General features: G+C 42.5%; 1 protein-coding gene across 1 annotated transcript; it reads left to right on the forward strand.

Annotated features, from left to right (window-relative positions):
• The first annotated feature begins 4,487 nt into the window (after nucleotides 1–4,487).
• Nucleotides 4,488–5,762, forward strand: LOC149404336 (uncharacterized). The gene has a single exon (XM_089607491.1). It carries the CDS (start codon nucleotides 4,488–4,490, stop codon nucleotides 5,760–5,762), a length of 1,275 nt encoding a protein of 424 aa, XP_089463617.1.
• The last annotated feature ends 7,315 nt before the right edge of the window (nucleotides 5,763–13,077 follow it).

A 13,077-nucleotide genomic window follows, 5' to 3' on the forward strand; every position in this document is an offset into this window, starting at 1 on the left:
AGAAATCAAGAAAGAAAAGAAAGAAGAGAGAAAGGGAAAGAGAGAGACCGAGAGAAGGAGAGAGAGAGCCGAGAGAAGGAGAGAGAGGAAGAGAGCGAGGGAGTGAGAAACGGGGGTGAGCTCACGGAGGAGGAGGAAGCTCGACCAACAGCAAGCCACCGAGACCTGAAACCATCTCGAGCGCGCGCGTCTCAGCCGAGAAGAGGAGGACGCCGTGAGCCGCCGAGGACGCCGGACCGAGAGGAGACGCCGGAAAACGAGGCTGAGAGTACCGGATGGTTGGTTTCACAGCCATAAAGGTGAGAATTTGTTTCCCCCAAATTTGTTTCTTCTTCTTTGTCTTTTCTTTCACCCGCGTCCTAAAGTCGTACTTTTTCTTTCACGAATCGAGCTTTCGAACGTCCGATTTTTTCAATCTCTGTATGTCGAGACCCTATTCACCCATTCGAATTTCAATTCAACTTTTTTAGCGCTCTTGAAAAATGTATTCATATTGTTAGCAAGTTTCTACATGATCGAACCGATATGCGTACGCTGAAATCATATATCAGGGTTCAAGAATGAAAATAGAAATGACAAGGATTTTTAGGATTTTTTTTTAAATCACCTGAACTTCCTGATGATACATATCCTCGAAAATGACTTTGTTATTGGATTTTTATTTGACTTTCTCATTTCAAAGTCAGCTAAATTCACCGACCTTGGTTTTTGTATTTTTCATTGGTTTATTGTAGCACTCTGTTGAAGTTGTTTCGATGGACGATAATAACTGGACGCCTATACAAGTTGGAGAACCACTGGCTATGGATTACACCGGAGATTGGCGAACACTGTTGCAGTTTGATTATCGGAAGCAGTTCGTCAACAAGATTGGCCACGAGTCACCGGAGCACGCCAACCATGAGTCACCTCCGGGAAAAGGACGAGAGAGCACCGGGAATAAGAAATTTCACGAAATCAAGGTAAGAAAAGTTCTTACCCGAAATGGATTTTTGAAAAAATTAGGGTTCTTAGTTTGGATTTGGGGCTTTTGATTTCTGAGCTTGGGTTGTGGAATTTAAGTGAGTTTGAGCTCGTTTTGGTGCTCGGATTTTATTGCTTGTGCTCGGATACATGAGTTTGAATCGATTTTAAGTTCGCTGTGAACAGCCTCTGTAAATTGACGTGGTCAGATCAGTACCGATTTAATTTTGATTTGTTGATATTTTTCCTGGAAAGTAGACGTTATGGGCTTTCTAAAATGACCAAGAACGTGTAAATCCGTTGAGATTTGAGTGAGTTATGAATTTTTTAAAACAGGGTTTTAAAGCTGGGAATTCTGAGCGTGTGTTTGAATTTTTGGCCGAAAATTGGAAAAAAATTAGGGTTGAGGAATTATGATTTGGGGCTTTTAATTTCTGAGATTAGTTTGATGATTCTGGAGTGTTTTGTGGCTTGTTTGGTGTTTGGGTTTCGATCGACAATCTTCGTTTTGTATTAAAACGATTTTTGGACGAATTTTTGATGTTTTTGTTACTCTTGGCCAATCAACGACTACTGCTCGCCCTACGTATCAATTGAATCAATGAGTTTCAATTGAATCAATTTGCTGACAGTTAAGATTCTGTTACTGCTTCTCGGGGAGAACGAGAATGGATGTGGATGACCCCAATCCAGAAACAGCATTGCCTTTTACCTCGTCTTCTTTTGTGCAGAGGCACGGAAATGGCATCAACTACAGTCCCTATTCCAGCCAATTCCAACAGGGTTCAGGAAGTTCTCAGCTCAAGATACCCGATTTAAACACTCCGGCAAACTTTCAGTGGCTCAAGCTCAAGGATTCTTTCCAGTCTATCACTCCGTCGGGACTAGCTATATCAAGGAAAAGGCAGGTTCATTCACAGGTCAGTTCTCGTTTGATATAAACTAGCTATGATTAGAACGATCTACAAAAGCTGTGGAGTATCTGTACTTTTAGACTGATTCATTGCTTCGCATAACAAGACTTGTAAATCAGTTCGTTAATATTCTAATTTTTTATGTTCTCGTGATTTTTTTTACATTTTGCTGCAGTTCAATGACTTGCAAGAGTGTTACCTGCTAAGGCGACGAAATTTGCATACGAAATCACAAAAATGGGAAGATTCCAAATATAATATTTCGAATAGAGGCGGATATAGTGCAGGTCTTGTAGATTTTCAATCTGTTTTAAGTACCTTCACAAAATATAGGTACGGACTTCCACAATATATGAATTACCCAAGCGTTATAGAATCCTATCCGACATGCTTGCTTATAATTCTTTTTCTTATTTTCTTGCTCCGGTTAGTCGATTAAAAGTCATTGCTGAACTGAGAGAAGGCGATCTTTTCAACGCTGCTAACATTGTGTCCAGGTGAGTCAAAATGCATCTCTTGCTGTGTCATGTTTGTTCCGCGGATGATGATCCTTTCAGGTCAGAAATTTTTTGCTAGAATGTTAGTTACATTTCTTTGAAGTAAAACTCTTCGTGCCATTAAACTTTTATACATGGACTCATTTTTAGCACACCACATATGAATTTAATGCCATTAATGGTCATTTTTTACTCTGCCTGTTTCATCATTTGGAAAACCACGATTATATACGCTGCAGTATAGAATTTGATCGTGATGATGAACTATTTGCCACTACTGGAGTTTCACGGCGCATCAAGGTCTTTGAATTTTCCACGGTTAGCATCAAAACTTAGTTTGAGAGTCATAGTCTGTCAAATTCAGTACAAAATCCTTAAACATTGAAAGCCATGTCAATTCGTGGCTCCAATGATGTGCTACGCCGTAGTGTTGGGTTTGATAAACATTATCACCTGAATTGGCCATCCAGCTTATCATTTATCAGATACAAGAGTTTCGAAGAGGATTTTATACAATAACACCAAGATATGTACAGTCACAGATTGTTTTTTTATGTTTCAATTGAATCAATTTGCTGACAGTTAAGATTCTGTTACTGCTTCCAGGTGGTTAATGAACCAGCTGATATCCACTGCCCTATTGTTGAGATGCCAGCGCGATGTAAACTTAGTTGTTTGAGCTGGAATAAATACACGAAAGGTCACATTGCAAGCAGTGACTATGACGGTGTAGTAACTGTTTGGGATGCGTCTACACGCCAGGTGCTCATCTACAGTTCTTCATATAATGTATAAATTTAGTAAGCTACTGCTAGTAAATCCTCGTTTCAGTTATCTGTGTTGACAAAAACAAATAAGGTAAGCCTTTTAGTATTTTCCTAGAAAGTTTTGTTTTATTCTGTTATATGGTTATAGTTATGAAGTGGTACGTCTAGTTAAGCTTTTGATTTTTCTGATCCTTATTGCTCACAGTTAATGTCTAATTAATTGTTGGTTCTGTTTATATCTTGACAGAGCAGCAAAGACAAAGACGTAAGTTTTACATTCCTTTGTTTGCTTGTAAGGTTGTTTTATTCTTCCTTGCATTTGGGTTATTTTATATCAATTTATAGGATGAATTACGTCTTTATAACAATTTGGTCTGCTATTTGTCTGATTCGATTTCTTTATTTGAAAGCTATTTTCTTACATGTGCAGGTTCGGCTATGGGATTCAGAAAGTGGACTTTGTCTTGGGGTCGGTAAAGGTCATATGGGTGCCGTTGGAGCCGTTGCTTTATCAAAGAAAGGGAAACCCTTCTTCGTGAGTGGTAGTAGGTGAGCAGGCATACACATAGAGAAGGAATATGAGCAACAGACTAGATTTGTATTCATAAATTAACGACTGCACTGTATTCTTTACAACGAGCAATAGTTTGTGGGACTTATTTTATTGACTAGCACTTGGATTTGAGTTGCATGTTGTTTTTCAAATTACTTGTATTGTTGGGATTGATGGATATTATCTTTATATGCTTTGTGTGCCTCCCATTATGGGACGAGCCAAAGTTAGACTTATATTGTTGGGATATGATATTAAAAAAGTTTGAGGCTGAAGATCTCTTGTTCATATGTATGTTGAGGATGTGTTTCAAAGTTTGAGGTTGAATGTATTTAATTGCTTTTTATTTTTATAAATAAATTAAGAATTGAAGTCACTTTTAAATTAGGTGACAACTAAAGCATGTTTTTCCAAAGATTTAAAGTCACTTTATAATAGAGTGACGTCTAAAGCACTATTTCTTGTCATAGCGGGAAAGTATTGGGTGCGACAAAGTCGCACCGAATGCTCTTTTACCCGCCTTTTCCATGGATTTTGGTGACATTTTAGGTGCGACTTTAGGTGCGGAAAGTCGCACCTAAATGTCGCACCCGAAAGTCAAGACTTTTGGGTGCGACTTTTCGCACCCAAGACTTTTAGGTGCGGACTTTCGGGTGCGGAAAAGTCGCACCCAAAGTCGCACCTAATGATATCTTTGGGTGCGAAAATTGACTTTTGGGTGCGAAAAAAGTCGCACCCAAAGGTCTTTTTTGTACTAGTGGCAAACCCCGAGAAGATTCGAGCACTGCTCGAAATGAAAAGCCCACGGAGAGTCAAGGAAGTTCAGAGCCTGACCGGGCGCGTCGCCGCCCTGAGTCGCTTCGTGTCCAAGGCAACGGACAGGTGCCAACATTTCTTCCAGGCTTTAAAGGGTGGGAAAAACTTTGTGTGGGACGAAAAGTGCGAAGCAACGTTCCAAAAGCTCAAGGCCTACTTCGGCTCCCCACTACTCCTCGCAAAGCCGAAAGACGGCGAGACACTCTACCTCTACATGTCTGTATCAACCAGGGCGGTCAGCGCCGTCCTGGTTCGAGAAGAAGACAAGGTCCAACAACCCATCTACTATGTCAGCAAGGCGCTCTTGGACGCCGAGACCAGGTACCCCGAGATAGAAAAACTCGCCCTCGCCTTGGCCACGGCCGCCAGGAAGCTTCGCCCTTACTTCCAGGCTCACCAGGTCGTGGTGCGAACGGAGCACCCGATCAGGAAAGCCTTACAAAAAGGGACATCCTCTAGAGTGGCAATCTGGTCCCAAGAGTTAGGCGAGTACGGCATGGAATTTCAACCCAGGGTCACCATCAAGGGTCAGGCGGTGGCCGACTTCATCGCGGAATTCACATATGACGTGGAGACACAACAAGCAGAGGAAGAACCAAAAGAGAAGCCGCCAGCTCCGAAGAGAAAGGCCGCCCCCTGCGGCCCAGTGTGGGATATGCACGTCGACGGGGCGTCGAACTCCCACGGTTCAGGGGCAGGCGTGGTACTCACCAACCCGCAAAATGAAAAGCTCAAGTACGCTCTCCGCTTCAGCTGCAAAGCTTTGAACAACGAGGCTGAGTATGAGGCCCTCCTCACAGGACTTGAGATTGCCAGGAAGCTCGGCGCATGCAACCTCAGGATACACTGTGACTCACAGCTTATCACAAAGCAGGTCGAAGGAGAATATCAAGCCAAGGAAGAGAACATGATCGCATATCTAGCCGAAGCCCGTCGCCGTCTAGAAGCATTCGCCTGGTACGAGATCAAACAAGTACCGAGGGGCTCCAATGCCGAGGCCGACGCACTTGCCAGGATGGCCTCTGGGGCGGACGACGAGGAGCTGGGGAGGGTCCCTGTCGAGGCGCTCGCGTGTCCATCAATCGAGAGGGCAGAGATCCTCGCCATCAACACGGGAGGCGAGCCGACCTGGACGACCCCCCTGACGAAATACTTGCGCCACGGCGAGCTACCCGCCGACCATGAGGAAGCGAAACGACTCAAGTACCAAGCATCCAGGTATACCTTGCAGGGTGACACGCTCTACAAGTGAGGATTCTTGCAACCACTCCTCCGATGCCTGGAAAACGACGAGGCTGACCGTGTCCTTAGAGAGATCCACGAGGGAATCTGCGGGAATCACTCGGCAGGGATACTTCTGGCCTACGCTCAAGAAAGACGCACACGACCTGGCTCGAAAGTGCGACAAATGCCAACGATTCGCTCATGTCCCCCATCAGCCTCCGGCCCCATTATGCCCGGTCCTGGTCCCACGACCCTTGCGAAGTGGGGGATCGACCTGATTGGAAAGCTGCCAAAAGCACCTGGGGGCGAGAGTACGCGATCGTTGCCATCGACTATTTCACGAAGTGGGTCGAAGCAGAACCCTTGGGTCTCATCACGGAGGGCAACACCACGAACTTTATATGGAGGAACATAATATGTCGCCACGGGATACCTGCGTCCATAGTCACAGACAATGAGAGGCAGTTCGACAACGACAAGCTCCGTCACCTGTGCGAGGAACTAGGGATCAGCAAGACGTTCTCATCTCCCAGACACCCCCAGGCAAACGGTCAAGTCGAGGCCATCAACAAAACCATAAAGGAAAACCTGAAGAAGAAGCTGGAAGACAAGAAGGGTAAGTGGACAGAAGAGCTCCATTTCGTTCTCTGGGCGTACAGGACGACAACCCGCTCCGCCACCGGCGAAACACCTTTCGCCCTCACCTACGGCGTCGAGGCAGCCATCCCTGCCGAAGTAGCAATCCCCTCCCCCCGAGTGGAACACTTCGATGAAGAAGGTGTTGTCAATGGTGCCCACAAGAAGAGTTGTAGTCTTTATATTGTACATTTGATGTAATAAAGTCTCATGAAGACTCTTGCTTGTAATTGCTTATTCATTAATAAAAAGTTGAAATGTTCATTCATTCTTCCTTGTCTGTTTGAAGTTTTATGATAAAACATTAGTCTTTAGTCCATAAACAAACTAAACAACTTACGAAGAGTCAAAGGACTATTGACCTCTTGCTTGTAGATTTGCATGAACAAACTCTTCGTAGTTTGCTTAAAACGATATATTCGCAATCTAAGGGTCAAAGGACTATTGACCTCAGTATGATTGTGAGAAGAATCTATGATGTCTGGTTATAAGGCATTGAGCTAAATCCGAAAGTGAGACAATGAGACAAGACCTCCCCTCGGCGGATTGTTTTTCAAAGTCAATCTTTTGGACTAAGTGGTTGGTTACACACTTAGACTCAATCCCTAGTAATCCTCCCTCGAGGCCCTGCGAAAGGATGTGAGTGATCAAACCAATTTAAAAGGTGGCTGGTCAAAATTGGTGTATTGACATCTTGGCTAAGCATTAATGATGAGTCATTTACTTATAAATGGAGATTTTTTGCGGCCTTCCCTCGAAGGAGTAAATTATCGTTTAGTTTATAACACCTTTGGATTTTATTAAATATTTAAAAACTTAAATCCTAAACCAAAGACTAATCATAAACTTGTTTCAACTTTTATAGGCAAAATATCTCTCAACCCTCTCTCAACCATTTTTTCCTCGAATAAACTCGAAGGCGACAATTACGTCGATTGGAAACGTAACCTCGACATAGTCCTTACTGTCGACAATCACAAATGGGTTCTCACCACCCCCTGTCCTCAAACGAATGAAGATTCGACGCAAGAGGAAAAAGACGCCCTGGCGGCCTGGCTTCGATCTGATGAGATTGCGAGGTGCTATATTCTGGCATCGATGAACAATGTGTTGCAACAACAACATCGTGATTACGAAACTGCCACCGATATGCTCTACAATCTCCATGAGATGTTTGGAGGGCAAGGACGTCAAGCTAGGCAACAAGCGGTCCGACAGTTTATGAACTGTCGCATGAAGGCTGGGACTCTCGTTAGAGATCATATGATGCTGATCATTAGCTATCTAAACGAAATGGAGATCCTTGGATATGAGATTGATGGGGAGACTAAAATAGATATGATCTTGGAAACTCTCCCCGAAACCTTTGATACCTTCAGGCTGAATTACTCCATGAACAAGCTAGAGTACACTGTTACCGAGCTCATGAAGGAACTTTAAATCGGTGAGGCACTCACTAAGAAAAAGAGGGCTCTAGGAGAGGTACATGCTACTGCCTCCACCTCTGGATCTAAGAAGAGACCTCGCAAGGCCGAGAAGAAGAACCAACCTAAGGTTCAAACGAAGAAGAAGGCGCCAAAGGCTCCAAAGGTGGATAAGTCTAACGACAAATGCCACCACTGCAATGAGCCTGGTCACTGGCGTAGGAACTTTCCTGCCTACCTCAAAACCAAAGTAAAAGGTATTGTACTTATTACTGAAGCTTGTTTAGTAGCTGATCGAGGTGGTGAGTATATAACTAGAGAGTTCGATGACTTTCTTAAAGAAGAAGGTATCGCTTCTCAGCTTACCGCACCTGGCACACCTCAACAAAACGGAGTGTCAGAGAGAAGGAACCGAACTCTTATGGAAATGGTTAGATCAATGATGAGTTACTCATCACTCCCTCTTTCCTTTTAGGGATATGCCCTCGAAACAACCGCTTATATTCTGAACCAAGTTCCGTCCAAATAGGTTCCTGGTACTCCTTATGAACGATGGACTGGCCGTAAAGTAAATCTGGGCCACATCCGAATTTGGGGTTGCCCTGCACACGTGCTAAGGCAAAAGACTAGCAAGTTGGCTAGTAGGTCAGAATTGTGCTTGTTTGTGGGATATCCAAAGGAAACCAAGGGTTTCATCTTCTATAGTCCCGAGGACGATAAGACTTTTGTTAGCACGAATGCTCGTTTCCTCGAGGAGGACTTTATGAAGAATGCAAAACCTAGAAGCAAAATTGTGCTTGAAGAAAAGTTGGGTGAGGAAGCTTCTACCTCATCTGTAAGAACTGTTCTTACCCCAACTGAAACACAACCTAACTCATCAGAATCTCGTCAAGTAGTACTTCGACGTAGTGGGAGGGCTACTCAAAAGCCTGACAGGTACATGTCATATGGAGACTCTCTCGTAGCCGTCTCTGACATGGATGATTCTGTTTCCTATAACCAAGCGATGGCTTGTTCTGAATCAAACCTTTGGCTTGACGCCATGAAAGTTGAGATGCACTCGATGTATGTCAACAAAGTCTGGAAACTTGTAGACCTTCCTGAAGGGATTAAACCCGTAGGGTGTAAGTGGATATACAAGAAGAAAAGGGGTCCTGATGGGAACGTCGAGACGTTCAAAGCACGACTTGTGGCGAAGGGTTATACCCAACAAGAAGGGATTGACTATGAAGAAACCTTCACGCCAGTTGCGATGCTTAAATCCATCCGTATACTCTTATCCATAGCTGCAGCTCTCGACTATGAGATCTGGCAAATGGATGTCAAGACAGCCTTCCTGAATGGCAATCTTGACGAGCGCATTTACATGGCTCAACCAGACGGTTTCGTGGAAGAAGGTCAAGAGACCAAGGTTTGTGAGTTGCTTAAGTCCATTTATGGATTAAAGCAAGCATCTAGGTCATGGAATATTAGATTCGATGAAACTTTGAAGAGCTTCGGCTTTGAACAGTCAATAGATGAGCCTTGTGTTTACAAGTTAATACACGAAAGCAAAGTTGTGTTTCTGGTACTATATGTCGATGATATACTACTCATTGGTAATGACGTGGGTAAGTTATCTGAGGTTAAGGTCTAGTTAGCAAAGCAATTCGACATGAAGGATCTAGGAGAAGTCGCGTACATTCTGGGGATCCAAATCTTTCGAGATTGGAAAAACCGGACACTGTCACTCTCTCAAGCATCTTATATTGATAAGGTGATGGATCGCTTCTTGATGCAAGACTCCAAGAAGGGATAAACACCCTTTAGGCATGGAGTCTCACTCTCTAAGGACCAGTCTCCCAAGACTGCACAAGAGATTGAAGACATGAGGAAAATTCCGTACGCCTCTGCCGTAGGAAGCCTCATGTATGCTATGCTTTGCACTAGACCTGACATCTATTTCGTCGTTGGCGTAGTTAGCCGTTTCCAATCCAACCCTGGACCCGAGCACTGGATTGCTGTTAAGCATGTTCTTAAGTATCTTCGAAGAACTAGGAACTTGATGCTTACATACTCAGGTACTGACCTGACTATGACGGGATATACCGACTCCGATTTTCAAGCGGATAAGGATTCCAGGAAATCCACTTCGGGATCTGTGTTCATCCTTAATGGTGGAGCTGTTGTGTGGAGGAGTATTAAGCAATCTTGCATTGCTGACTCCACAATGGAAGCAGAATATATGGCTGCTTGTGAAGCATTTAAAGAGGCTGTATGGCTTAGAAAATTCCTTAAGTATTTGGAAGTTGTTCCAAACGTCGACGAGCCCATGACCCTTTATTGTGATAATAGTGGGGCTGTCGCTAACTCAAAGGAACCTTGAAGCCATAAGCGCTCTAAACATATTGAGAGGAAATACCATTTGATTCGAGAGATCGTGCAGCGCGGAGACGTGGAAGTGAAGAAGATCTCAACGGTGGACAACCTAGCAGTTCCATTCACCAAGGCCCTAGCGAAAAAGGTCTTCGACCAACATCGAGAGGGATTAGGCATGAAGGACTACACACATCTTCTTTGAGTCAAGTGGGAGTTTGTTGTCAATGGTGCCCACAAGAAGAGTTGTAGTCTTTATATTGTACATTTGATGCAATAAAGTCTCACGAAGACTCTTGCTTGTAATTGCTTATTCATTAATAAAAAGTTGAAACGTTCATACATTCTTCCTTGTCTGTTTGAAGCTTTATGATAAAACATTAGTCTTTAGTCCATAAACAAACTAAACAACTTACGAAGAGACAAATGTAGATTTGCATGAACAAACTCTTCGTAGTTTGCTTAAAACGATATATTCGCAATCTAAGGGTCAAAGGACTATTGACCTCAGTATGATTGTTAGAAGAATTTATGATGTCTGGTTATGAGGCATTGAGAGTTGGAGACTCTATAGTTCTTCTAGGTATCTTCTGAAGGTACTGAATTGACCAGTGCACTTCTAGAGACAAGATAAGAACAAACCATTTAACCTCTTATGTCTCGAAGTCACTACGTATGAATTGCATTGTGCTTACCTTTATCCTGAAATGAGACATGCCATTTCACAGCTTACGTATTCTCATTTGAGAAAGTCAGAGTTCGGACTCACTACGTTATTCCGAACAGGGCCTATTGGTGAGGTACTAAGTTGTGAGAATGTCATGAGTAACTTTGTGAAGTTCTCATAGATATGGAATTCATGTACAAGATTGCTGAAATGCAATGTATATCACCTCATGTTTTGTTCCTTGGAGTGTGAATAAATGAAGTGGCCAGTGTCCAAATTGAGTCTTGACTCTTTTGGATGAAACAATGTGACTTGTTAGCTCCTCGTCAATACATCGTTTCTAACTTATTCACAAGCGACAAATGAGTTGAGGAAATAACAGCTAGAAGAGTAAAATGATAATTTTGTAAATCCCGACTAGCTGATGATATTCATGAAGGGTAAACACTGAAAATATTCAGTGGATCCGCTCATTACAATTAGGTTGAATTCTTGAGTAGAAAATAAATTCATTTGAACCGATAGATTTTCAGTGTCAACTCTTTAGTGGAGTCAGTTGACATTAAGCTAAACTTGGAAAAGGTTTGTGAACTTTTGAGTCCAAGTATTTAGCTCAAGCTTTGTTCATTTGGATCCATGAGGTCACTGTCACGAATCACATCGATTAGGAATAGTTAAACTGGAAGCTAAGTCAAAACAAGAACGAAAATAGTCAAAATGGTATTTTTGTCTTTTGAGACATAGGATGAAATGAAAGTCAATAAATTTTTTGACAAGGTCATTTAATGACATGTTTCACTCGGCCAATATTAGTCTTATTGGGCATTGTGGATTAATTTCATTTCATAAGAATTTTATTGAAAATTCTTAATGGGCCTTTTTCATGTTGTCATGAACAAATGAAGAAGCTTCTTCTAGATGAGAAATGGGCGCCCAAATACCCAAGCGAAAGAGAGTTCCTTTTGTGCATTAATGTATGAAGATACTTGCCAAAAGAAAAAGAGGAAACAAATTTCCCATGCTTATATAGGGAATTTCGGCCAAGGCAACCAAGAGAGAAACAAAAGAGGAAACTAATCCCTTGGGGATTTGCATGAGGTGGGCGCCTATCTTGGATAGGAATGGGAAATAAAAGATTGCTCATAAAGGTTTTGAAAATAAGAGGAAACTACTTCTTTCCAAGGCCAACCCTTCTCCTATAAATAGGACTCTCATTCCTCTCATTATATTTATTCCACATAAGTTAGAGATTGAGAGCCTCTCTCTAGACTTTGTGACCGCCCCTCTCCTCTCTCTCTCTTGTCAATTTCGTTTTATTGTTTTGGCACCTAGGTCCTCATTTGACCTAGAGTTTAGCTCTGCGACTTCAAGACTCATTCTTAAGTCGTAGTGTTTAAAAGTGCCCACACACTAATTCCTTTTATTTCGAGTGATTTAGTGATAGAAACTTTCGTGGTTGCTCGAGTTGCCGAGGAAAGAAAGAGAGACGTGCTGCGAGGGAGACGAACGTTTTCAACCTTCCGAAGGCTCATCAACGTTCAAGCTTCTAAAGAGGTTAGTAAACTTCTATGCTCATATTAGTTTTTATTTACATGTGCTTGCACTTTGTCTAGGTTAGTAAAAACTGTTTTACTTGAAAAAGAAAATTTTTAAAATTCCGCCGCTTAACGAAGCGTTAAACTTTTTCTTAAACCCTAGATCAATTCCAACAGAAGGGAATGACGAAACCCTCCGAGGCGAGCTGGACCTGATCGAAGAAAGAAGAGAAGACGCACTCACACCCATGGCGGCGCAAAAGAGGGTCGTCGAACGCCAATACAATTCCAGGGTGAAGGCTCGTCGCTTCGCTGACACTACCAGAAATTTGGCCTCTAACTACTGCCGAACGCTGTAGTCATTTTAAATCCACTACAGTTTACTGACTGTCATCTATTGCACTGGAGTCTTATCTCTTTGATTATGACTCCAGTGTTTGGCCGTAGTGTATCTGTTTTATAAGACTGTAGTTAAAATATATAACTACATTGTTTAGATGTAGTCTTACTAGTGGCATATATAATTACTAGAATGTTATGCTGTAGTTATATAGACCTCAATTACATAAGATAAAAAAACTACAGTTTTAACAAGTAGTCTTAATTGAGTCAATTAGACAGACTACGTCGTTTTTGTGGCATCTATTGCACTGGAGTCTTATCTTTTTGCCTATGACTCCAGTGTTTTCTGTTGAAGACTACATTTTAATAATGTAGTTGTTCAAA

Source organism: Urtica dioica, chromosome 2 (genome assembly GCF_054948205.1).
Source record: "Urtica dioica subsp. dioica isolate 48M chromosome 2, U.dioica_male_clone48M_v1_H2, whole genome shotgun sequence".
NCBI lineage: Eukaryota > Viridiplantae > Streptophyta > Magnoliopsida > Rosales > Urticaceae > Urtica > Urtica dioica.